General features: G+C 42.0%; 1 protein-coding gene across 4 annotated transcripts in view; it reads right to left on the bottom strand.

Moving 5' to 3' along the window:
- Positions 1–26,520, bottom strand: part of Nfia (nuclear factor I A) — a 339,960-nt gene that overhangs the window by 51,885 nt on the left and 261,555 nt on the right. For 3 of the 4 annotated variants that reach the window (XM_036177614.1, XM_036177615.1, XM_036177613.1), the window contains one exon: positions 19,344–19,472. The exons of the other annotated variant lie outside the window; for it this stretch is intronic. In XM_036177614.1, coding sequence (XP_036033507.1) covers positions 19,344–19,472 — 129 coding nt within the window. The remainder of the gene's footprint in view (positions 1–19,343; positions 19,473–26,520) is intronic. 4 annotated transcript variants of the gene reach the window in all.

Here is a 26,520-nt window from a genome sequence, read left to right as displayed (position 1 = left end):
AATCAATCAGTTAATTCATTAAATGTTCTTTGAGATGGCTGGAGCAAGCTGTATGGAAGAGAAACTGCCATGATGAAGCTGGCATGATGTTAATGGAATGCAGAGTCCCAATTTTTGATGAAGACGAACATCTCTTAGAGATGAGTGTGTGTGTGTGTGTGTGTGTGTGTGTGTGTGTGTGTGTGTGTGTGTGAATAGTTGACACAATAAAAAATTATAGTACATTATGTAAATGCATATTTAGGTCCTTTAAAATGTGCATTATTTACTTGAGAGTCAATAAAGCCTTTTCTCCTGTGGTTACAGTTTATTGCAGAGCATCCATCTGGATCCATGCTGATGTTAATACAATTCTGTGAATTCAAAGATACCACCCAACTGGCTGCTTCAGGGGTCTGGTGCTCTCAGTACCGCAGCCAGGAGCACCAGCGTGTCTGCTGGGAACACTCCGCTCTGAATGGCCCTCACTACTAGCTTAACTGCTAGCTAGCAGCCGACCTGCTTTACAACAACAGCTTTTCATGGGAATACAAATAGGATGGAGAGGAAGGAAGCGGGACAGGTTTCTCTCTCTGCGGTGGCCCAAACAAAGTCATCGCAAGCACATTCAGAAACAGGATTTCCTAAGAGTCCAGTAATCACTTATGGTCAGGCAGATTGGCCTGGTCTCCCTCCTCCCCAGACTCCAGGACTTTCTAATTGTTTGAAATTATCTCTTTTAATTTGAAGAAGGCGGCTATAAGTCCCAAACAACTAAATGTATGTTTAACTAAAAACACTTCCTCCTTTTAAACCAGAATTGGCCAAGAATGCGGAGGAGAAGGCCAAGGCCATTACTGTGCAGCAGGACATGATCTGACAGTGATGCATAGTCTCACAGCCCAGTGGAAGGAGACCTTATGGACACACACTTGAGCTGTGTGCATGTGACCACGGACCACACAAAGGAAATGACACTGGGGGTGGGTGGCCAGACCTTGTATCTTCATGCTTTATTAAAATCTGAGAAAAGGAAGCCATTTCTCTTCACTATTTCCAAGGGGTCTTCTGAAGACCAACCTTAGAAATTCTAAGAACACAACCCCCTTTCCGAAAGCCCAAATATCATGTGCTGAACCATGTTATTCCATTCAGCCCTGCCACTGCCCTTATTGATTTATTCCTCATCTGTGAACCACTGTAGATTCTCATAGCTTACACAGACATTAATTAGCTTTTGCTTTTTGGCACCAGCCACCATATCCTAGCCTGTCCTAGGAGAGGTTCCACAGGGAAGCCATCCAGAGGTGACAGAGCCATACAATCTCCTCCTCCTTGGAGTGCAGCATGCTTGAAGACAGAGTCTTCTGTGCCGGCAAGAATGACACCCCTCCCCCAAGTCCAGAATCTGCAAAGTGTCATGGTCTTCCCATTAATCATGAGGGGCAACAGGTGAGGCTCCAAGTTGTTTCTTCTGCTGAACTGTCACAGGAACTGCTACCCATTCATCTGCAGGAGGTAGATGCACTCTTTTCAGAGAAAGAGCGGCTTTGAGAATTTCTGACTACTCTTACTTAGAAGTAACTGCCCCCCACCCCAAGGCAAAGTTCAAAAGGAGAAGAAATTATTTAAAAAAAAAAATCCCACCTAAAACCAAAAAGCCTTCCACAAGGGCAAACGGAAGTTGTATTGTTTGGATTGTCAACTACTGAGCTTCTTAAGAAATTCTAAACCAACACTACACAACCCCGCTGCACCCTACCTGAAGCTGAGAAATCTATCTTAATGGCCCACAGCAATAATTGATAAATCATGCATGAATCAGGCCTGCCATTTACGAAAGCTGAGAAGTTTGGAGCTGTGTGATTTATGTTAACAGTCACAGGGAGGGAGGAATTGGAACTGGTACTCAGGCCCTTAGGAGGGGTGTATGACTCAACACAAACTAAGGTTCTTCAAATTTTTCCAAGACTCTCAGCCCATACCCTGAATATCACCGAGAAGCATGTGAAAGGCACAGGAGAAAGCATCACATTGCATAATGCTTTGCAAAACAGCAGCATTTTTCTATGAACGCTGCAGATGTGCTAACAGTATGCTACAGCAGGGTTCCAAGCTGCTGATCAAAGTGACTCTACTTGAATTAAAGGCTCTTCTGACAGGAGATCAGAGTGTGTGTCTCTTGGAAAAACAGATCTCCTTGCCACCAAAGAGAGGCCAATTTTGTTTTGCATTCTTATCTACATCCATTTTAACTATATAAAAATCCGAGTTTCTCTTGATTCCACAAAGTTGTTCTCGGACCTTCACAGGCATGCTGTGACTCCCATGTGACCTCTCCCCCCTATATCATACAAATAATAAATAAATACATAAATAAAAGTCACAGCTTCTGGAGAAAAAAGTTCTGAATTTCTCAAAAGCTCTGGGTTCCAGTCTAGCGCAGGAAGGGAGACTCCCAGTCTGGAGAGGCTATTTTGAAGGTCTGTGGTAATATTCTACTGTAAGCTTACAGACGTGGCCATATACATGCCATTAACAAAAGGGTGAAACTATGTTCAACAAAATCTTATTTCAAAATATAGTCTAGGCCTGGATTTGCCCTGGCACAGACTCACGTGATTCCATGCATTCCTGACACCCTCTTACGCTGCAGTGGGACACGTCAGTCTCTGCTTCTGCTGTCTTCTTTCCAGGCCATTTGTGAAGTCCCAGTTTTCAGAATGTCTTCCGGGCCTCCACAAACGCTCCTGGGCTTGTGCCTTTTCACAGTTACTCAGCACACCTTGGACTTGGTGGTTGCCCCCATCTACGTCATCCCAAGTTAAGAATGTAAGTCAGAAAGGTGATGTGGCATAAGACCCACAGGTGCTGGCATCATAGACGAGTGTTTGGCCTACACGGCTTGCATCCTGGAACCCTGAGGAAGGGCAGTGAGGGAAAGAAGAAAGGACAGATACACAGACACACGCACAGGAAATCTGGGATCACGTGGGGTCTGCGACAGCCACATGTTTATTAGGTACCGTACAGGGGGAGGGGCCAGCTAATTGGAGTAACAGGTCTCCGTGTGCCAGCAGTCTCGGGCTGTAAACATCTGGGAGGAAGGTGCAGCTGCTAGTCTTCGCACACGCTGACCAGTTGTTCATAAACACGCATATGGCTCTGGTGGAAAGCTTTGCCATTTGTACTGAGCCTCATCCAGGTAAGGCTTTGCCGCTTCTGTGGGGCCAAGGCATTGGAGCCCTCCACAGGCTGTGCCTATGTCAACAACGCACATTCGTTCAGGACTCCACTCTCTCGGGGCTCCCTCCACTTCCTACACATGAGCTTCAAATTTAGCCCTACCACTCTCTACTACAGTTCAAGCTACAGTTTCTGAACATCTCTATGATTCTATTTGCCATCTCTGTAATGGAGGCTAATACCACATAGATTTGCTGTGAGATTACACAAGAATGCATATGTGGCACACAATGCATTTTCTGACCCCACAGTAGTCAACGAACAGCCTCTGGTTCTGATATAACCATTGCGGAAAAGGATGCTTGGAGGCAATTGAGAAACTGGAATTTCAGCCGGGCAGTGGTGGCACACACCTTTAATCCCAGCACTCAGAGGCAGAGGTAGAGGCAGGCAGATCTCTGTGAGTTTGAGGCCAGCCTGGGCTACAGTGTGAGTTCCAGGAAAGGTGCAAAGCTACACAGAGAAACCCTGTCTCGAAAACAACAACAACAACAAAAAGAAACTGGAATTTATTCCCATGTTCTCAGGTCAGTTCTGGCTGTACACAGATTGTACCACAGATGGGAAAGAGTGGTGTAGTAAAAAGTTCCTGTTCTCTGCTTACCTCCACACACAGGAATATGTGAACATTAAGAGAGTAGCAACAGCATGGGTATGACATAAGGATCTTAGAATGAATTTTGCAAACAACAAAATGCAAATACAATATTAGCAGTGGCAATACCTTTGATCTTACAGTAAAATAATGACATTCAAAAACCTGAAATGTTTCTTTTTTGACCAATGATGTTTTAAATAGCTACTCTTGCCTAAAACTGAGGCTGAGCAGGGCAGTGGTGGCACACGCCTGTAATCCCAGCACTCGGGAGGCAGAGTCAGGCAGATCTCTGTGAGTTCGAGGCCAGCCTGGGCTATGGAGTGAGTTCCAGGAAAGGCGCAAAGCTACACAGAGAGACCCTATGTTTAGAATTACCTGGCCATCTTGCCAATGACACTTTTCTCCTAAGAACTCAGACCTTGGGTGTTTATTCTGACTGTTCACACTGGTCTCTTCTTTTACCAGGGAGACACATCTGTCACTCAGACCACCTTCTGACTTATCCAGATTCTGAGCATGCTTTTACACAGTCACATGGAAACCTTCATTACTTCCTTGAAAGGCCTCAAGGTTTATGCTAGTCAGACAGCTAGCACAGACTTATGACAAGAGAGGCTTTTCTAGGACCAAGGGAATATTTTGGGAAAGCTTTCTATTTAGACAGAAACCTAGGTGTTAGTTTAGTTTCTGCTTCTATATGGCTTACAAGCATAGGCAGAGTCCCTGTCCTCTGGCTCTCTCATTTCAAACCAGGATTTGAACAAAATACTTACTGAGGCCCATCCACTTTAAATTTGGGTGAGTGCATGGGATTTAGTATCTAGGATCATGTTTACAAATAACTCAGCCCGACTAGTTCATGGTAATCACATTAAAATCTAGAAGCCTGGAAAACATGTCATTTAAAAGAACATATTTTTAAAATAAGCTACAGGGCACATCTGGACTGTTGGCTAGAGTATTCAGAGTTTCATAGACATGGAGTATGCTAGTTAAGGTCTAACACAGAGCCCCAGCTTTTCTCCTGACAGGATTTCTGAAATGACCATATTCTCGCACTAACTGCATAAGCTACCAGGGTGGCTGATGTGAAATGTGTTCAAACAGCATCCGACAGCTGTGGCTATCACAGATATGAGGAGTGAGAATTTGATAAGCTAAGCTGACAGGAATCCAGTTCTATGCAGGGAACTTGGACTTCTATGCAAAACGCAAGGGAGACTATGAGACAAGAGATGAAGAACAGCAAACACATCAAAACAATTATTTGGGGAAAGAACCCCGCCCGCCACAGAAGGGATGACTATGTGGCTAACAGAAGCAGATGGAGTCTCCTGAGGCCCAAGACCTCAGACTGAGTGCTGCAAGCGGGTTTCAGCAACCACACCTGTGACCAAGTTATGGCTGCACAGAGGACAGGTGCTGTTTGCAAGTCTTTCTCGACGTTAAATACAAAGCAAGGAAACCATGCTACAAAAAGCAAGCCAAGATCCCTGTGCTGGTTGGGATTTTCATCAACTGGACGCAAGCTAGAGTCGTCTGGGAAGAGGGAACGTCACTGAGAAGATGTTTCCATTGTACTGAGCTGTGCATCATACTGTGGGACATTTGATTAATTTTTGAGACCCCTAGGTCCAGCTCACTGTGAGTAGTGCCCCTTCGAGCAGTCCTGGGGTGTGTAAGCAAAAAAGCCAGAGGTAGTCCGGGAAGCAAGCCAGTAAACAGAACACTGCCATGGTCTCTGCTTTAGTTCCTGCCTTAAGGTTCCTGCTCTGACTTCACACAAAGATGGACTGTAAGCTCTAAGATGGCATAAACCCTTTCTTCTGCGAGTCCCTTTTGGTTGAGGTGTTTTATCACAGCCATAGAAAGCACACTGAGGCAGGCCTAGAACTGAGAAGCCAAAAGTCGTTTTTAGTACTTCTCTCCACAAAACATCAGGCTGACTGCACTTTCAGATGGTGCTGTTGAATCTGATCAGCAAAGATCACCTTAGAGTGCCCTCCTGATGGTGAAGTCTTTTTAGTCATCTTGCAGAATTAGAGTATCTCTTCCTAATGTTAGTAGTGTTTACTCAAGGGGGGAAGAGTTAATCCAGCATGTAAAGTCTGGTAGCATCTGGCTCTGGTGTCCACTGCTCTGTGCCAGCCTCCCCTGGCCCTCCTTTTCTCTTGTGGACCTGTTCCGTTCTGTATGGGTTTTAGAAAGCAACCATTATAGATTAAAAACTGTTCCTTCCTTGCTAATGTGCACAAAGCAACTTAAACTTTCTAAACTGGCACATTTGTTTTTGTAATAGCACCAACTAGAAAGACCGTTGTGAGGGGAAGACTGACTGTATAGAGGTAGAGTAGACCCAGTCATTCAACAAACATACTGAGAATCTACTACATGCTAAACAGTGTGCCAGCTAGACTTATTATGCTTCAGATATCTTTAGGAATGAGATATAGGAAATGTAATCTGGAATATACAGTGGGACCAGGAAACCAACACTCAAGAGAGTTTACAAATGAAGCTGTCTCGGCTTCAATGAGAAACGTCCTCCACAGGCCCATGGGTTTGAACACTTGGTCTCCAGTAGGTGGCGCTGTTATGGAAGTTTGTAGACCCTTAGGAGGGATAGCCCTGCTGGAGAAAGCACTTGACTGGGGGTCAGACCTGGGGGGGGGGGTTTATAGCCTCCTATCACTTTCTGTTCTCTCTGTGTGTGAAAATGTGGTCAGTTAGTTTCTTGCTCCTGTTACCCTGCCATGCCTTCTCCTTTGCGATGGACTCTGTCCCTCTGGAGTCTAAATAAACCCTTTCTTACTTAAGCTGCTTTGGGTTTTGGTGTTTGGCCACAGCAACAGAGAAGTAACTAACACAAGGTTCACAGCACAAACTAAAGATGGCTTTCTAAGCTTGGGTTTCACTTGTGCTCTGCAAATGCTAAGTGAGGAGACAAGTCCCTGCTGGAGAGTGTAGTGTTGATGTTTACTGCCTAGTACTCCAAGCGCCTTAACTCCTCCTCCGGCTTGTGATGTAAGGTGTTGCTTTTCCCTGCCCAGCTGTCCTCATCCTTTCTTCTGTAAGAGGAGGTCTAACATTTCTTTGGAGAGCTTTTCTCCCTCAGCCTCAGGTTATGTGGTTAGTAACCCTGACGCCCGGTTCTGATGGTGGTTAGAAAACTCAAGCTATGCAGCAAGGTATCCTGTTATCTTTTAGATATAAAGATGGTTTAAAAGATGAGCAAATGGCCCCGGTTAGGCCAATGAGAGCCATGGGCATCCAATGGTAGCTGCTTTTCTAGAGCCAATGTAGAAAAGTGATTCTTTCTCCCTTTGGATTAAGTTGGTAGGTAAGTGTGAAGTTGCTCATGCTTTGTGTGCTACAACACAAGGAGATGAAGCCCGTGAATGGGACTTACAGTGAGAGGAGAAGAGGAAGTTATGATCTGTGAACTTGATCTGTGTCCACTTGAAGCCACACACCCATAGATCAGTTGCTGAACCTAACCCATGGTCTTCTTTGGCCAGTCAGTGGAAGGTTAAGCAATTTGGTTGGGATTCTTAAACAAGAGCCTTCTTTGACATATCTCCAGTTCACTCTCAAGAATTAAACAATTAAGCAATTCTTATTATAGTGCTCAGGAATTTGGGGGTTCAGGATGATCTAGTGACAATGTTTTCTGCGTCAACAGAAGGTGCCCACAGAACCTGATGGACACAGCCTCAAATCTCCACCCACAGCTCAAATGATGAGTGTGCTGTTCTCAGGTTCTTCTAGCATCTGCTCATTAATGTTATCTCAGTTGCAATGATGTCTGTTCTGCTAGGTAGAAAGGCAGGGATGGTCTTTTGAGCTTGACCATTTGGGCCTCCATTGTTGATGGCAGATGAAGGCTCAATGATTATCGGCTGAACTGACTCTGTAAGCAGCAGATCCTGATGAACAAAGATTCTTCCCCCTTTAGCAAGAGCCATGGATAAAGGAGAGCTTGTCTAGGTGAAGCCTCTGTCTGTCAAGGGGTGGGCCACCTGCTCCACTCTGGAGTCCAATCTTCTTCCACGAGAGTGGGGGCACAGGGGCTGGGTCTGCTCACTTCCTCAAGACCATCTTTATTTTCCCACTTGTTCTAGATTTACTTCTACATCAGCAAGAGCAGATGGGAAGTGGGGGCAGAAGGGTGGGAGACCACTTCAAGAGAGTGAAGGAGGCTCTGAATGCAAGGGGAAGCCTGAGGGAAGAGGACACTGACTGGACACAGACTGCATTCCAAGCCCATCATCACACAGGGCATTTTACTCCTCCCCCCATTGATGATTATGTGAAAATGGGAACACAAGGGCTCACTGAGGACAAATGACCTGACCAGGCTTAACCAGAGCCACATGGCTTGGTAGAACTTGAATTCTGCTGTGGCCGACTCTACTGCCAGGCATAGCTCCTTCCTAGACACTCGCTGCTTCTCTTTAAATTTCTTTTTCGGAGGTCAAATGCTTTATTTCCATTTAGAGTTTTTGTCCCAGAACCCCTTAGGATTGAAGTAGAAACAGGCAGCTCTGATGTTCTCACATGTCCTTTTCACATAAGAAAACTGAACTCTTTGAGAGAGGTAGAGAAGCAACTGACATTTAATATAAAGAAACGGCAAACCATGGATGTAAATTTTCTGTGGAACTACAACTTTCCCAACCATGTGAGTACATGTGGGTGACTAAATGCCCTGGTGTTCCCAACACAAACGATGCAGCCTGGAAGAGTGACTCTCAATGTTCCTGCAGCCATGTGGACAGGACAGGACATCCTATGGTGTGCATTCCCCTGCTCTAATGGCGGGTAGGCTAGACCACATAAACACTGTGGAAGCTCAGCTCCAGGCCATGCGATGCACTTAACTTGAACATGATTTATGATTCTGTCAGTAGGGGAGGCTCAAACCTGCACTGATGCCTAAGTGTGAGCTTTCTATTCAAAACAGCAGCTGGGGGGAGGGAGGAGAAAAGGAAGGCGTGAAAAGGGGAGAGCGCAGGAAGAGGTTGTTTCACAGAAAGAGAAGGTACAAGTTCAATTTCAAATGTTTGCTTTTGTGCTGAAAAAAAAAAAGAAACTAATCATGAGTGGAAGCATGGAATCTACAGAGGATTAAACTAAACGAGGAAGGAGGACCTCCTCAGGGACTTATCTGATTATAAATTCAGTTACCGTCGATATATTTGGTATCAGTAAGGGGTCTTGGTCATTGCCTCCACTTATATGTGCATGTCGCTCCATGATGCACGCCAGTGGCAGGGAGCGTGTGGCTGAAGGAGAGAGGGAAAAAAGGGATAAGGGACAGGGAGGGCGGGCAGCCTCCTGTGTCAGGATGAGTGTGGATGAGGGTCCATGAGGCAGGCTAACAACCCTGTTATCCACAGCACTCCCTCCAGGGGCTTTGTGACTCTTGAAGAGATTAAGGAGCCAAGAGGTCCCCTGCTCTAACCTGGCCTCCCTGGACAGCATATTAACATGATTCCACTACAGAGCCACCCTCTTTAAAGTTTCCTGCAGGATGACAAATTAACCCAGCAGGGTGTCCCACACATCTATCTTCATACAAATTATTAGTGTAATAGAGCTTTGAGTTATGCATTTATCTGGTAATTATTGAACAGTTACACAAAACCAAGCTGAGTTGCCCTGGCTCTTTACGAGGCTCGCTCGGTGGGTGGCCTTACAGTTAATTTAGGATGGTTCTCCACTCCACAGCTCACTTGCAGAGAAATTAGCTAAACAGCCTTCTCCTTTAAATATTTTCCATGTCACAGTGAAACTCTTTACAATACAATAAAGGTACAGTTTTAATTACACGCTTCCTGACTTTTGTTTAGTTGTAGTTTTAAAACATTTGCTGGCACTAGTTTTTCCTTTGGCTGGGCAGTAATAGCTGGTTGTAAGTATCTGGCTAATGAATTTAATAATTTCCTGAGCTGCGACTTAAAGAGCCTTTGCTAAAATGTTGCATTTCCTCTCTGCTATCCCATAACTTCCAGTCCCCTGGACGAGGTGTCCCTGTGAAGCTGAGACACTCTCACTTTGTATTCCCAAATCTTCCTTGTCTTTTCCTGTGCTCCAGAGTGGAGCTGGTTAGGTCTGTGATGCCGCCTGGGTTTGAAAATCAACTGGAGTAATTCCTCCTGGAGAAGGGCGATGTCATGTTTTCCCAGATGACGAACTCCAATAATAAATAAACACCCTGCGTCTGTCTGTTGGCAGAGCATGTCAGCACCATGTTTGCAACAGGTACTTAATTACTTCTCATTTTCTTGAGATGATTCAATTGCACTAACCCAGGAGAAACAAATTAGACCCAGTTGAGCATCAGTATGTTCTATAGCTAGGTTTAAGAGGCTTTCCTGAACAGCCAAGAAGTGTGCAGGTACAAAAGGAGAAGCTGGCCAAACCTAGCCCTTGGGACCTGTGCCAACAGAGTAGGTTTATGGTCAAGGGATGAAGCACCAGGGTATGTCTCTCCTTTGGGTTTGTCACTGGATGGAAGCAATACTACAGGCAAATACTGTGTTCTTTTAAAGGGACCCAACAATTTGAGCTAATTTTTCTTGATACACAGCAAGGTAGAGACTCTTGAACATACTGAACGAACACCTGCACATTCTAGGCACCTCCATCAATGCTGCAAAATACTTGCTCCTGAACATTATTAATTATTGTTGTTGTTATTACAGAAGGGGGTGGGAAGGACTTCCCATTGTCTCCCACACTTTCTGATTTAATCACGTGTATACATTCATTCATTTGATGGATGGTTTTTGAGCTCTTGTGCAAGCCATGGGGCTGAGGGATCAGGGATGAGCATGTAATACGCAGTGTCTGCTATTTGATAACTCCTGCTTTCATAGTTCTCTTTCCTCCCCTGTGGCTTTCTATCTATGCATGTCACAACCCACGTTCCTCCAAACATTCCTGGTGACCCTGACTTCTGGAAAGATGACCTTTGTGCTCATAATTCTCCGCAGTCTATTTTTTGGGGGGGGGGGGCAAACTGGGAGTTATGGTTGATTTCAGCTCCTCAGATGTTTCATCATGAAGAGCAGGATCCTCTTATGGGCCAGGAGGATCATAGACTTAGAAAGGTGTTTTTAGGGCATATAAAGTTTTGACTTCCTCTCCAAACGGTATGAGTCTTTGAAAGCTGTTCAACAAATCTTTGGTTTATATGATTATTGTTTTGGTATATGTTATGAATATTTTCAGAATCAGGACAATTTGACTTCTAAACTACACACACATACACACACACACACACACACACACACACACACACACACACACACACACAAACTCATAAAGAGGCAGGGTTTAGCCACACCTGCATTTGGCTCATTTTAATTTCCTAGTACCTAGTTGTCTAACAGAATCATTTGTTTTGGTTGCTCTCTATTTTGCATACTGACAAACAGATGGCAAAAGGTTTGAGATGGGGCTAAGCATCATTCTTGTTTGTACTCTGACAATGCCAAATGACATGGCATTTCCCCAAGAGGATGCCCTTCTTTGTCTTCCCTGGCATCTGGTGCCTCTCCTAGCAGAGTGTAGGTCAGGTCCATTTTCTGACATGCTTGGGACTCTATGTGTTTCTGAGTTTGGATTTTATTTTAGATTTGGGAATATCTGTACATACTTACCAATTAAACAACCCTAACCGGAGGATCTAAATTCAAAATGTGATAAACATTGGGCAGCCATGTGCTGCCCGGGCTGTGTCACACCTGCGCTCAAAAGCCCAGACTTTGGAGCATTTTTGATTTCAGACTTTCGGATTAGGGTTGATCAGCCCACCACACAACTGCTGGCTTTTCTCTTCCCTCAGCTGTTGAGTAGTAAGTACTCTGGGGATCAGATTCAGGCTTCCCTTGCTCCCTCTATTCAGTAACTAGAAAAGTACCTTGTTTGTTGTGAGCACTTGGTAAACATTTGTGGGAAAAATTAATGGGTCACCAGATGGTAGCAAGACTTTTCAAGTTAATTTTAACACTGAGAAAAGCCAAAATGACTTAAAAAGAAGTGTTTGAAGTGACTTGTGCCTCACAGAAACTGTGCCTTTGCTAGTAGCAAGGAACCAGAGGCTAATAAAGAAAGAGGACACGGGAGCTCTTTAGATAGCTGTAGAAAAACTCAGTGTGACAACACAGTCTATGTCATGACTATCAAAGTGGCTAAATGGCCACATCATGCCTTGGAGTAATAAGAAGTGTGGAAACAAACTAAAGGTTTAAATAAAGGTAGCTTATTATTTTGTTCTCCAGTGGCAGAGTAAAGGTTAGGGACTACTGATCCGGAAATTAAACAATTCTGGTCTTAGCTCTGGCCAGCTCAGATTGCTATTCTTAAGTCATATAAAGCGCATAAGGAATAGATTACTAATATATTCCTTCCTCATTTATTGATTTATACAATCCCAATTTTGTACATATTGATGATTATATTTAGCTAATTAATAAATTACTTAATTCAGCTAAAAAAAATCTAATCCATACTTCGCACCCTCCCTTAGACCTAGAGCTAATCATATACTATAGTTCTGACCATGTGATAGTACAAAAAACGGTAATGGAGGGCTGGTGAGATGGCTCAGTGGATAAAGGTGTTTGCTGCTAATCCTGAAGACCTAATTCAGTTTCTGAGACCCACAAAGTAGGGGGAGAGGCTTGCCTATACATAACACACACACACACACACACACACACACACACACACACACACATACACACACACACACATACACATATACACAGTAAGTCAATGTAAAAAGAAAAGATTTATAAAAGACTATGAGCTGGCACTTCCTACTGTCCTTTGTTCTAGCTGAAAGTATAGACATAAGGCAGAAAGGAATGTGGTGGCCATCCTGAGAAAAGGGACCTTGTGAAGCCTGGCTCTGCTAGCCTGTTCTGTGTCACTATAACAAAACATCTAAGGCTGGGTGCTTATAGAGATGCTTATTTGCTTCTAGAGTGTGGTGACTGGTGACAGCCATGCTGGTGTAGGGCCCCTGGCTCTGTCATCGCATGGCAGAGAAGCAGAGAGAGAAACGGTCATGTACAATCAGTGAAGAATCAGGCCCAAAGCTTTTGTAACAACCCACTCTCTTGGAAATGAGTCCATTCCTACCAACCAGACCCTAACCTTCCACAGGAGACAGCATTAGTTTACTCTTGAGGAAGCCTCTAATATAATTACCTTGTTCTAGACTTCATCTCTTAAATGTTCCACGAGCCTAACACAGCAACACTGGGAGGGGGGGTGGTGTCAAACTTCCACCATATGAACCTTTAGGGAACCAACCATATCCAAATCATAGAGAAGACATTTCACTCCTTGATATAATTTTGGTGCCCCAATAGCAGAGTTGCACTAAGAGTTAGGGTTTGTTGTTGTTGTTGTTTATGTGGTATTAAACCTATGACTTCATGTCCTGCACGTGGGAGATGTGCACCTCACCACTGAGCTCTAGCTCTAGCCATTTTTAAATTATTTTCAAGTTTTATGATATGGTCTCACTAAGTTACCCAGGTTGGCCTTACACACATTGGATTTGAAGTCCTTTTCTCTCAGCCTCTTGTTACATTATAAGCATGTATCACCAAGTCTGGCTTGTAATTTGCATAAGTTATGACTTAATGATATTTTTCTGATACTCATAGACAAACACATTGTTAGGTCATATCGGGATGCATTGGGCCACAGGTTTCCTACAGTCCAGTTTGTTGGCTGTAGCCTCCCAGTGTGTGACTGAAGCTTTTCTTTACAAATCTCTGAAACACAGTTGATTTTTTCAATGGGAAGTATTAAAGTGCCACTTTCCACCTCACTGTTTTTGAAAACACAAAAGACTTTAAGCAGAAAGGTAAGTTTCAAGAAATTTAAAATATCCTTAACGATTACTCCAAATCTTAAAAGAAGTCAGACCGAGGTCGGAGAAAAATGGGTCAGCTGGTGAAGGAGCTTTCAGTCAAGCCTGATGACCCAAACTGAATGCCTGGGTCCCATATGTGAAAGGAGAGAGCTGATCTCTGCAAGTCACCCTCTGACCTGCACACCCATGCCTGCACACACACACACAGACACACACACAGACACACACACACTATAAAAAGAGTCAGACAAACACTTAAGGGATTATTTTCTCAAACTGTGTGTTGCATCCCCATGTGGAGTCATTTGGCTAGATGTGGAGAGTTGTGCAAAATTTGGCAACACTAAAAGATTCTGCACAACCAAAAATTAAAATTAGACAGTTAATGAACTCAAGGTGATTCTGTAGTGTTCACCTAGGTCGATCACACACTTTACCAGAGCTTTGGTTGTGAGTGCATAAGTGCTTCTCATTCCACATGCCAGCCACACCACACAACACCAGTGAAGGTCACCTGTGACTCCTCAGCTCAGAACTGAGACTCTTGAATGCCAAATTGAAATGTTTTTTACATACAGAGTCCTCTGCCCTTATAGAAACAAAATGCTTTGATTAAGGAAGACAAAGAATATTTTTCTATCATCATTTCTCAGTATGTAAGTATCATTTGAATACATCTCTGGATTATATTGGAATATTTAGTTTTAAGAGTTGATTTAAAATATTTGGTTTAAAAGTTGATGAGCTTTATAAAAAAAACTTCAGTGACTTCTGGCTTTAAGTTAGGACAAATTTCCTAACAATTTGTGGAATGATACTACATATATATATATATATATATGTGTGTGTGTGTGTGTGTGTGTGTGTGTGTGTGTGTGTGTGTGTGTATGGTGGCAGTCTCATAATTGATGATAAAAATTAAAATACTGATTCAATCTAAAAATGTTGAAGATGCTTCATGTCATGCATTATCAAATATTCAGACAAAATTAATAAGCATATCCATCTCATTCATGACAAATTAGCTTTGGTTTTTACTAAAATACATATTAACCAAAGAATTGTTTTAAATATTTTTTTATGGTTTCTTTTCAGTTACTGTTTAATTTAGATACCATTTTATATGTCTATATACCCAAAGTCACGTAGAGACTTCTCAGCAAAAAGAGGCTGTCAGTGAAACAAGTTTCAGAGCTGAATCTAGACCACCAGGCAAATTCATGGCTTTTGAAACAGAAAGAAGAGCGAAGGTTTTCTTTTTCATTATCATAGGTAAAATACACTGCCATGATTACACATGTTACAATGGCGAGGACTTTAAGTAATGGTAAAGACAGTCTCAATCTTCCAGTTTAAAGTGACCACTAAATGTAATTGTGTACAATGACAAAAATGGCTTCATTAAGATTTAGTAACTTTCCTTGCTCTTGGTTCTTCCAACACAGTTTAACCCCTTTACCTGATTCTAACCACACAGAGAAATAGGTGTCAAAGTATTATTCATAACGTATGGATGGGCCAACTGAGACCACGAGGCTAAGTGATTTATCAAAGCCACAAAGATAGCCACTGCCAGGGAGGGGATTGGACTTAAGAAACCACACGCCTCTACCTTTACAATGCACCCAGCAGTGGTCAGAAGAGCATAAACTAAAACAAGGCATAGCATTCAGTACCAAAGCTTTGCTGAGGTTATCTCACACAGTTTGCTTTAGAAGACAGGCTATGGTTCCCACCCCACCCCCCCGCAACCTCCCCCCCCCTGCCATCTTGGATGTTCCTTATGAAGCAGTGCTATTTATTCTGGATCACTGAGAACTTAACAGGGTGTGTGGGTAGGGTAGGGTGGGGGTAGGGTGGGAATTCCTTTTGAGTGTGCCTTTGTGTGTACTTTAACTACTTTAAATTTATCCATAATGTAAAATCTACTTGGTGAGGGACAAAGATATAAAATGTGTGGGAGACCCTTGTCTCTGGATATCTTCAGGAGAGGACCAGACTTGAACATTAGCTAAGCATGCAAGACAATGGTAGAGAATGTGCAGGCATGAAAAGCTGTGGGAGCTGTGGAGGATAAGGCGATGCAGCTAAGGAGGCTTCCCGTCCAAAGTAACACAAGCTCAACATCCTTAATCTAAAAGCACCCAGGCTGAATTGTGTCAAAACCCTAGACCTTGGAACACAGAGAGGACACAAGTAGGGAACAGTACACGTGACCCCATGTGCTAAACAGTAGACAAAACTCAAGTACGTTAACATACTGTATAAAATGGGCTTCAGGTTATGTGCATAAGGTATATATAAAACATGAATGAATCTCAGTGCAATGCTCAAAATATTTCATGTTATATGTGCGAGCATTTGCAAATCCCAAATCCCAAACACTATGGTCTTGAGCATTCTGGATGAAGGATGCTCAGTCCATATGTGAGCTGGGCTTGGGGATGAGTAAGATGTCAATAGGGCAAAGGTAACAGGGTATAGCATGAGATTTTCAAGACCTGGATGAAAGAGGTTTGTCCAACTTTGCGCACGATCTGTTTCCGGACACTGCAAATGACTACAGACACATGCATTTACTTCTGACAGTACAATTCTTTCTAGGTATAGAACCTCAGGAAGTAAACCACAATGCCAAGGCCACACAGTTGGCATAAATGGTAGCACAGATTCAAACATTGGCACATTTGACCTTCTAGCTTCAGTGCTTAACTGCTGCTGCTGGAGGCTTTTGTCCCCCTCAAAATGCATATGTTGAAATCTTAATTCCAATGAGATAGTGTTGGAAGTGGGACATTCAGTAACGGGCAAAGGATCTACACGATCTGAAGCTGGAGTATAAGGTGGTGCCTTTAGAAGATGAGTAGATGAGAGTGTAACCCTCACAGATGGAAATAGCTAGATGCCTTGTAACAGAGGCCACAGAACAGTGGTTCTCAACTTGTGGGTCACGACCCCCCATAGCAGTCACATATCAGATGTCCTGCATATCAGATATTTACATTACAGTTCATAACAGTAGCACAATTAAAGTTATGAAGTAGCAGTGAAATAATTTTATGGTTGGGGTCATTACAACATGAAGCATTATATTAAAGGGCCTCAGCATTCAGAGAGTTGAGAGCCACTGCCATAGAGAGCTTGTTAGCCCCTCCACACAGTGAGAAGACAGAATCTATAAACCAAGGTGTGGACCTTTGCCAGGCACCAAGTTGGCCATCACCTTGACTTTGGACTTTCCAGCCTCCAGCAATGTGGAGAAAAATGCTTTGCTGTTTCTAAGATACTCAGTGGTGTTACATTGTAGCAGCTGACATATATTTCAAGACAGTCATTATGGTGCTCTGTCTACCCATCAAGGTACGATTTTTCTGCCTTCACTTTGCAATCTTTAACCAGAAAGGTTCTCCTTGTAAATGACACTCACCAAGTCCCCAAATACAGATTAGGCTTGCAGCTGAAAACAGAGCCATCTTTTGGGGAGGCCAAGTGACCTTGCTTTGCCATAGCTTTGTTAAGAGAACAAGCTTCTGGCCTGAGCACTGAGATGTGTCATGCACCTTCTGCTCTCTGACTGCCATGAAGGATTTTAGGGAAGGCAGCACAAATCCTGCCATCTATGCAGTATGGGCCATCTTAGGCGATGAGTTTAATCATTATGCATCTGGGGTAAGAGCTAGGTAGTCACAACAATTCATAGACATGCAGCCTGAAGCCAAGACACACAGCAAGCACCCTTGGAATTCTTAATAAGGAATGATATATCTTTATTGTTTTTGCTCTTTGGACAGTTTCTAAAAATACCACTCTATTGTCATTTTTACATGAGAACATGAGTTTGAGAAGAAAGGTTCATTCTCCAGTGGTATGGCCTCCTTATATTGGTGAGGATGCTATTAACCAGAAGGTACATGGGAATGCAGAGGCAGCCTCTCCAGACTTCCTGACTGCTGGCATGCTGCTCTTTGCCATCTTCACTGCCCTGCTAGCCTAGGGGTTTTTCCTTCGCTTGGAATAATTGCTATTCATAGGAATCTTCTTAGACTCCACTTCAATGCTACCCACTCTTTAAGTCTCTTTATTTGATGCAACGTAGCCTACTCCACACCAGCTTTTCTTAATGCTCATTTCCTTTCTCAAGCTCTGTTCTATGAGGACAGGAAACACTGGCCCCAGTATCTCTACAGTGACAAGAACTCGGTAAACCTTTAATGAGCAAATGAATAAACCTCCACAATTCCCTCCTGTGAGTCCTGAAGAAAAATTTGCTCTTAACATTCATTTAGCATTTGAATATGTTAAACTGATCATAAAAATGAGAAATAATATGCCTATCTCTCTTGGACTATCAATATTCTGACTTATAATGGCATCTATACCTCTCATTTCCTCCTACAGTTTAGATGCTCAACAAATGTTAATGATAAGAGGATATAATACTAACTAATTTAATGGCGTATTCAGATGTGAATTCTCAAGTTTCTATATATAATGAGCAATATACATATACCATATATATGTATGTGCACACATATATGGTAAGCATCAGTAATTGTGCTATAGGTACACAGGAAGAAGTGTCAGGGATCCTGATGAGAAAGTCGTATCAATGACCATAGTATCTCCAAGGATGAAGCAACTGAATTTCCTAACTGATAAAGAAATTGCTTCCCATGATGGAACACTTTTTTTTTTTAAGTGAGATTTTTCACATGTGCTCTGTGCATTCACTTCAAGTACCACATTTCCTCAAGACTATCACAGTATTTATCAATGGATTCTGATTTGTGGCCCTAACACTGAGTTAATGCAACAAATATCAATTTCCTCAGGTATATGTAAAGTAGACCAGAGACTAACTCTCCACGGTGTTGTATGATGTGAGCTGGTAGATCACAGACGTAAAAGACAATCTGATGGAAGGGTGCAAATGGTCACAGTTATTCATATTCCTACTTTGGGGGTTTTAGAAATAAACTAATAAATATTTTCATCTTGCAATAGGATCAAGTTAAGTGATTTGATGACATTCTCTTGAGGTTTAAGGCTTGTATTTAATGTGAAATACAAATCATATTTCTTGTGGACACATTTTAACAATAAACTTAAAGCACATGAGACTAAAATAAGGAAAACATTGCAATAAAAACCAGACAAACTATCTACCACTTCAAAAGGAGTGAATGAAGACGACTCGTCAACACGCCAATGTCAACAACCTCAACACAAAATGCCACACATGGAAACAGGGCTTTATGGGAAGAGAATCAGTAAGGATGGGAGACGGAAAAAACTTTTATGTGAGAAATGGGTAACTGACCACATGGAAAAAGCACTCACCCAAACACATACACATAGATGTGCACACACACAACTTGAGGGCACACTTGATTTTGGCTCAAGGTCTTTCCTACCTCTTTGCAAAATCCCACTGTCCCTTCCCCCCAAAAAATTGGCTTTGTATCATTGAAACTTAAGATCAGCTGCTGAATCCCTTTGGTTCCTAAACTTGGAGACTACCTTCAAATATAAGAATTGGATCACTTACTGTCTCTCCACTTTGCCACTCTGATCTCAACATTAGGACGTTTACAGCATGTGGATCTCTGTGGAGCAACTCACCTCTGGGTCCTGTAATGACAGGTCGGTGATGCTGTGTGAATGCTGTTCCCAGGGAGGAGGTCTGCGAGGGGGAGGGGCTGCTGAAACCAGACTTCTCAGACTTCTTCAGTGTGGTTGGAGATGGCATGCCTGGTAAGAAGGGTGATTGTTGAGGCAACTTTAATCTACACAACAATTTGCGTGATCAAAAAGACAATACTTAGAGAGTGGAAAAAGAGATAAAATGGAATTGTATGGAATTTTATATATGGGTAAATGGAAATTTATACTGCATTGCTTTGAATTTGTCACAGGAACAAACAGGTAAGAGAATGGCTCCCCTTTCAGGTGGTTCTATAATTTATTTCAATTTATTGTATTATATCATAGTCCATTTGGGATCTGTTGATTTTTCTCTACCTGGGGTTTTCTGTGTCTTGGATCTTCAGTGTCCCCCTGCAGAAGACCTGCAGTGTAAGATCTTCATATTCAGAGTGGTTCTATCACAGAGAAGGGGAACCTTTTAAGAGGCAGGTCAAGGGGGAGGCTGTAGTTCATGGAGGACATAGTATTGAATGGGATCCTGGGAGCTGATCACCTCCTCCTGCTGTGTCTAGGTTCCTGGCCAGGAGGCAAGCAGCTTTACTCGACATACCCTCCCTGCCTTGCCACCAAGCATGGGGAGTCTGGGAGGTCCACATGAACATGAACCAGATCCTCTAAAACCACAAGCCAATGTGATTCTCCTCGAAAGCTGCTCTTTTCCCCAGATACTTGTCATAGTAATAGAAATCCGACTTACACAGGCTTCAATTCTTCCAGTGACTCGGTCACGTGTCTGTGACCTCTGGGACCCTTACAAAGGAGGCTGCCTAAGCACACAAAGACAGCCTCACATGCAACCATTTTGTCTTGTCAGTTACCTTATTTCAGCACCAAAGCATTTTTCTACACTTTAAATAATTTAGCTTTTTTTTAAACATAAAAATGCCCTTGATAATAGCAGCTCAGATGTTCTTTCAGTGAATTATTTATAGAACAGAAAAAGAAAAGATAAAAGTTAAAAAAAAAAAACTTAAAAGAGAAGCAATTGGGACTGGTTCAGTAAATATGGTCTAACCAATGCAAAGAATACTGTAAAAAAAAATAATGACATGGGAGATATTTATAATATAATGTTGACTGAAAAACCAATTATAACATGGGGTGTTGTAATACATCAATCACAGGGTGTACAATACAGTTTGTGTTTTTTTCTCCCTATGCACAGAGAAAGAACTAGAAGATGTGTGTGAACTGTAACCATGGTTCCCTCAGTGAGTTAAATTTCTATGGTTTTCCTTGCTTTCATTTTGCTTATTTGCCTTTTCTGTGATGACCATATATTACCTTTATGCTAAGAAAATACAACAAAAGCTTGTTTTTAAAAATAGCATTTTTTTTTGTTCCAGAGTCTAGGGTTTTCACAACATCTCAAACTTAGGAAATGCTTTGAAAAGAAAAATAGTGGGGAAATGATGAGGAAAGAGTCCTTTGTAAGGATGGATTTGTGGTGTTCCCCGCAAACAAGCCGACAGACACAACTGGAGGCATCTATCCATTTGGAGAGTGCCAGTTGAGACAGCCGAAATTTGGATGTACAAATAAAGGAAATGACTTCAAGGCTCCATATGACAGGACAAATCTGGGATCTCAAGTTTCCAGCATAAAAGTGGTCTGCACTGCATCAGAAGAAGAAAAGTTCATTTATACATGTCTACCTATGACTTTTGTCGATGGTCTGAGAATTATTTGGACAAACTAGAAAAATAAGTAATAGGCTTATTGATATTAATATGCAGCTGTTACTGAGTAATTTCGAGTACCATGAATTATAGTGAGCATTTTCATAGATACAGACATGGTCCAAATGTAAGCTTGTTTGGCTATACCGAAACACATCTTTTTTTTTTTAAATCAGATTTTAACTCGATTTTCTAAGATGATATCCAAATAAATGTAGATGTAAAGTGTGTCTGTTTTGGCCTTCTCTAAGTTAAAGATGGTAATCAAAGGTTCTGAAACATACCAAAGGGTCCCAATAGAGTCTATGTGTGTGTGTGCATGTGTGTGTGAGTGACTCCCTGTACAGATTTCACTTTTATCTGTGACTTTACACAGAGATGCTTTGGTGTAACAAAATATAAAGTTTTCATCCCAAAGAAAAACAAAATAGTTTGTACATTTCTAGTCAGATGCAAGTACAAAATGGATGGCTGTGTGATCTCATGCTACTCATACTCCTGAATCAAATCCTTTCTAGGTCAATTCCTACTTGATCTGAATTAAAAACAAAGTCACTAGTCCCAGTGGCATTAATTATACTTGTTTGTTGAAAAGTCTACAGACCACACCACACCAGTGTGCTAACAGGTAGGGTACACTGAGGTCATAGATGAACACTCACTGCCAGTGACATAAGCAGGTATTACGATTCAACTCCAGTGCAGGAAAGCTCTCAAATAAAAAGTAAATAATAAAGCATTGAAGCACAGACAAATCTTCCAAGTCATTCAAACCTCTGTTGCACAAATGAAGTTTTGAGCTGCCAATGATTCTACTATTTTAAATTCAGTCAAATGCTGGAATTACATGGTAGGAAAGATGCAGAAATAGAATAGCAGTGGAAAATGTCAAAACTTTTGAAGACTGTAGATTTTATTTTAGTTTTTGAACAATGGAATCATGGTTGTAGTCACGGTATTGAACCAACTTTATTGAAAGGAGCAAAAGACTGACTCAAGAACGCTGTGATTGCTTAGAAATGTTGTTCTTTTCTCTCCATGTTTGAGGCATAAAAATGGAACTTTAAGTGCAACGTTGGCAATAACAAATCAAGAGTAATCAAGTTGCAAACTGAGGGTTTTTTTTCCTTCTTTTTTTTTTTTTGTTTTTCAAGCCAGGGTTTCTCTGTGTAGTTTTGATGTCTGTCCAGGATCTCTCTCTGTAGACCAGGCTGGCCTCGAACTCACAGAGATCCGCCTGGCTCTGCCTCCTGAGTGCTGGGATTAAAGGCGTGCACCACCATTGCCTGGAATTTTTTTTCTGGTTGTTGTTTTGTTTTGTTTTTAATATCAAAATATGGGCTTGGGGAAAACTCAGTGGTTAAGCATTGCTGCTCCAGCATGAGGACCCGAGTCCCAGGCCCAAGAACCTACACAAAGCCAGGTGAAAGCATGCTTACTTAGTCCCCACACTCTGTGACAGGATGGAAGGCCCAGCTAGGAGAGCCTCTGGAAGTTTCCAGACCAGCTAGCCTGGAGTACAAAGTACAGCAGCACAAACAGTGAGAGACCCTGCCTATAACCAATATGAGAGGTAAGGCCCACATCCAGACTGTATTCTGACCTCCACATGCACATTGTAGTGTGAACACACCACACACACACACACACACACACACACACCACACACACACACACACACACACACACACCACACACACACACACACACACACACACACCACACACACACACACACACACACACACACACACACACACACACTTTAAACTCTGCTTGAAAGAGTTAAAGAGGGAAGAAGCTCAGTCAGCATGTAAGGACAACAAGCCAGACTATGCCTAATCGTCTAAATTTATCCCAGTCAAGTAATGTGAACCCTAAGGCTGCCATGAAGCTCAAAATTACTTTGTGTTTTCAATTTTTAAAGACTTATATTGAGCACATTTCCTTATTATATACTTTAATATTTTTCTACATACATAATGTATGTTTTGGTTAATTTGTTTTGTATACTTAATTGACCAGATGAAATTTCAAAATGTGGCTACAATCCTCAATGTTAAAAGCTATGGAACATCCATTTTGGCTTTTGCTTTTGAAATAGTTTGGTTTCTGTACATTACTTTAAAATAAACTCCTCATTAAAGCTTTTTTATTTTTTTACCCACTATCTGTGCACCAGGTTATATAATTACTGTACAAATAATAACTAGTGGGGATTTCTGTTAATGAACCCAGTCTTCAATTTTAATGTACTGTCTAGATAAATAAAACTTTAAGAAAGCAAAGACCTTAGTCCTAAAGCCAAAAGGCTGAATTCTGCCAATGGCTGTGAGGACTTGATGGGGACCCTAAGCTCCAGAGAGTACAGATGTAAAAAGACTATACTTCAGCTGTGTACTTACAAATATCTTAAGTATTTACATTTTTATTTCAGACATACAGGTATTATGCTTGCCTCCTTACAATCTAATGCTGCATGATGTATAGATTACAGGATATTAAGAAATTTGTTCTAGATCATGCCTACTGGTGGCATGTTAACACTAAGGTCTTGGAAAATTGCTGGACAGTCAAGTTGGACAAAATTTGATTGTAGCCTCATTAGACAAAGTAAGGTAAAGTTATATGCAGACTCAAGGCAATATAAGTTAAGCAGATCTAATCTCTCCTTCTTGAAAAGTCAAGATGAATATTAACATTCTGGAGTGCAGAGGATCATGGGTAACTGAAATGGCTCCAAGCAAAACAGCAGCCTGGGGCTGCCGCACCACCAGGGCGGAAGACGGCGGCGGGGAGAACTTTCTGCAGGTGGGAACAGGTAAAGCATTCCTGGGAACAGTCCAGTAGGTGGAAGGTTGGCTCAGAGGGAGGGTGACTGAGGGGGAAAGACGGAGAAGGTGAGAGGCCACAGGTAGTAAGTAGAAGAGCCTGGATTTGAACCCACACAGCCAAGATTCATTCTCTGTTCTGTGTAACACTCTTCTGAGAATCATTCTTAGTCTTTCTTTCTCCTGCCCTCTCCCTCCCTTACTTCCCCTCTCCCTTTCCTTTCTATGTAGCTAGGCTAGTGTAAAAGTCCTGGCCCTCTTTCCTCAGTCTCCTGAGTGCTGAGATTAGAGGTGTGTGCCACCACCTCAGAATACTAGTATATACTGAAGGAAAGGCACTCTTTATCTAGGTGATATGGCCTCATCAGGAGTTGGATTAAGTCCAGTTCATTAGTGGCAATGAAGAACTTTTCTTCCTGTAAATGTTGTTAACCACTTTTATGATCAGCCTCTTACATGCAGGCTCTCACATTCAACTACCTTTCAGGTATAAGTATGGGGAACAGAAAGCCCAGTTGGGTCTATTAGACTAATAGAGTCGGTATCAATTTCACTGACCTTTCTCAAGCCCAAGATGAAAGCTCAGACACATCTCTAAAACTGCAGGGTTATGCCACACTCTCTGCCCTGCCTTTGGCAAGAACAGATCAGCTTTAACAACCAGGATACTAAATGGAGGTGCTAACTGGATAGACTAATGACCGTTTTAGGGCCATTCTGGTCCAGTAGGTACAAACACAGAGTACAATGTGATGATGTGGTTGAAGATTTTGTTCTTTTCTTAGATTTTTGGACTAATGATAAAAAACAAAACAAAACATTAGGGTTCACCATAACATAACTTACTATAATTAACACAGTGGGTAATTGTGAGGTAAAACATTTGGCTATTAGCCCCTTTCAGTGAATAAAAATGTCTGGACATCATTTTTATGATGGAGAGAATACAATGAAAGTTAAGAAGCTTCCAAAGTCTATCCTTCTCACCCTGTATGCAGTCATCTAAAGGAAACTATAAGGAAACCTCTGGAAGAATTTCTATGTCATAAAGACATCCAGGCTGTTTAAAAGGCTTAGTGACATAGGGATTTTTTTCAGGTTTTTTTTTTCTTAAAGGACTATGGAGGAAAATAGTATACTGATCATTCTAGGGAAAAGAAGTAATGAATCTCTAATGTACTCCAACTGTCTTGTGAATAGGAAGAGCTATGTACAGCTACTGAAAATTGAGCATAGACACAAGGAAAATGCTACATGGAAACCTGGTTTCTGGGGCAGCATCATGCCACTTCTTTCTTTAAACACTAAAAAGCAAAAACACTGCCCAATGATAGGACAAAAATAAAGAAATAGTTTGTCATGCTTCATATGTGTCCAGGAGATAGCATATTCTCTACCTACCCCACTGCCCCAGTCTTTCTTCCCACCATATGTTAGGGGAAAGATTGGCTTTGGCTCAACACAGCCATCACTCACATTCACAGGACTGTGGGGAAGGAAGAAATTTGTGAGAAAAACAAACGATTTTCTTTGCATAAAAAAACAACAACCCAATGCAACATGGCAAAACATTCTGCTTAGATATACAGCTGTAAAAGTCAACAATAACACCTGTGTTTGGTTTGCATCTGCCTTGTCCAATATGGTAGATGCCAGCCACATGAAGCTACTCCAATGCACATGAATTAATTTCCAGATTCCATTGCTCAGCATCACCACAGTTTGGGTGTCCAGAGACAAGTATGGCTGATGGTCACAGCACTCCACAGGGAAGATGCATGTGTTGGCATTAAGGTGGAGATATGTGTGGCGCCTCTTGACTATGTGATGTCAACTAACTTTCTAACTTCTCATTCTGTTGGACAGCAATGGTAACATTGCTTTTATGGATTCTATTGTGAAAACCAGGCACGTGCAGGCCATTTGTAGTCTTGAGAAGCAAAGCTTGTGCACAATATGAAAGGGTAGTAAACTCAATGGCTTGTCCTCTCATCTCCAGGAAGCCACAGGCAATGAGGTGTTCCAGCTTTGTCAAAATCCTTATTGATGCTTTTCTGATCAAATAACATTAGCCTCAGTAATGCAAACGTTAAATGTTTATTAAAATATGTTCCTACCTGTCACTCCAATCATGACCAAATACTTGGAATTTGAGGGTTCAACTGGTAAAATTTAATCTGGAGGATGTGTGAGCTAATGCCGGTAAAAGGACTCTATTTACCTTAATATTTCTTGGATACATGGAAAGCACCCATCACTTTATCTGAAGTGAAAAATTGGAAGCTGATTGAAACATTTCATAAGGGAAAGAGAATATAGTTTTAGGCCTCTTCAAATCGCCTGAACTGTGAAATCAAGTAATAAACACAAGAAAAGGTCCTGTCAGCGGGAATCTCGGCTTGGTACAGTCAGCATTTTCTTGCTAAACCTTATTATGGCCAAGCATTTGATGCTCCATCTCTGTACGTGTTCATCCCCATAAATAAACTACTTTGACCTCCACCTGTTACTTAGTGAAATCTGCCTGCCATCCTTCAACAACCCTGTTCTGTGCCCTAAAAGGCCTTTGAGTCACTGAGAAAGG

This window comes from Onychomys torridus, chromosome 2 (assembly GCF_903995425.1).
Source record: "Onychomys torridus chromosome 2, mOncTor1.1, whole genome shotgun sequence".
In the NCBI taxonomy this organism is placed as follows: Eukaryota; Metazoa; Chordata; class Mammalia; order Rodentia; family Cricetidae; genus Onychomys; species Onychomys torridus.
This window is presented reverse-complemented; position numbering and strand designations above follow the sequence as displayed.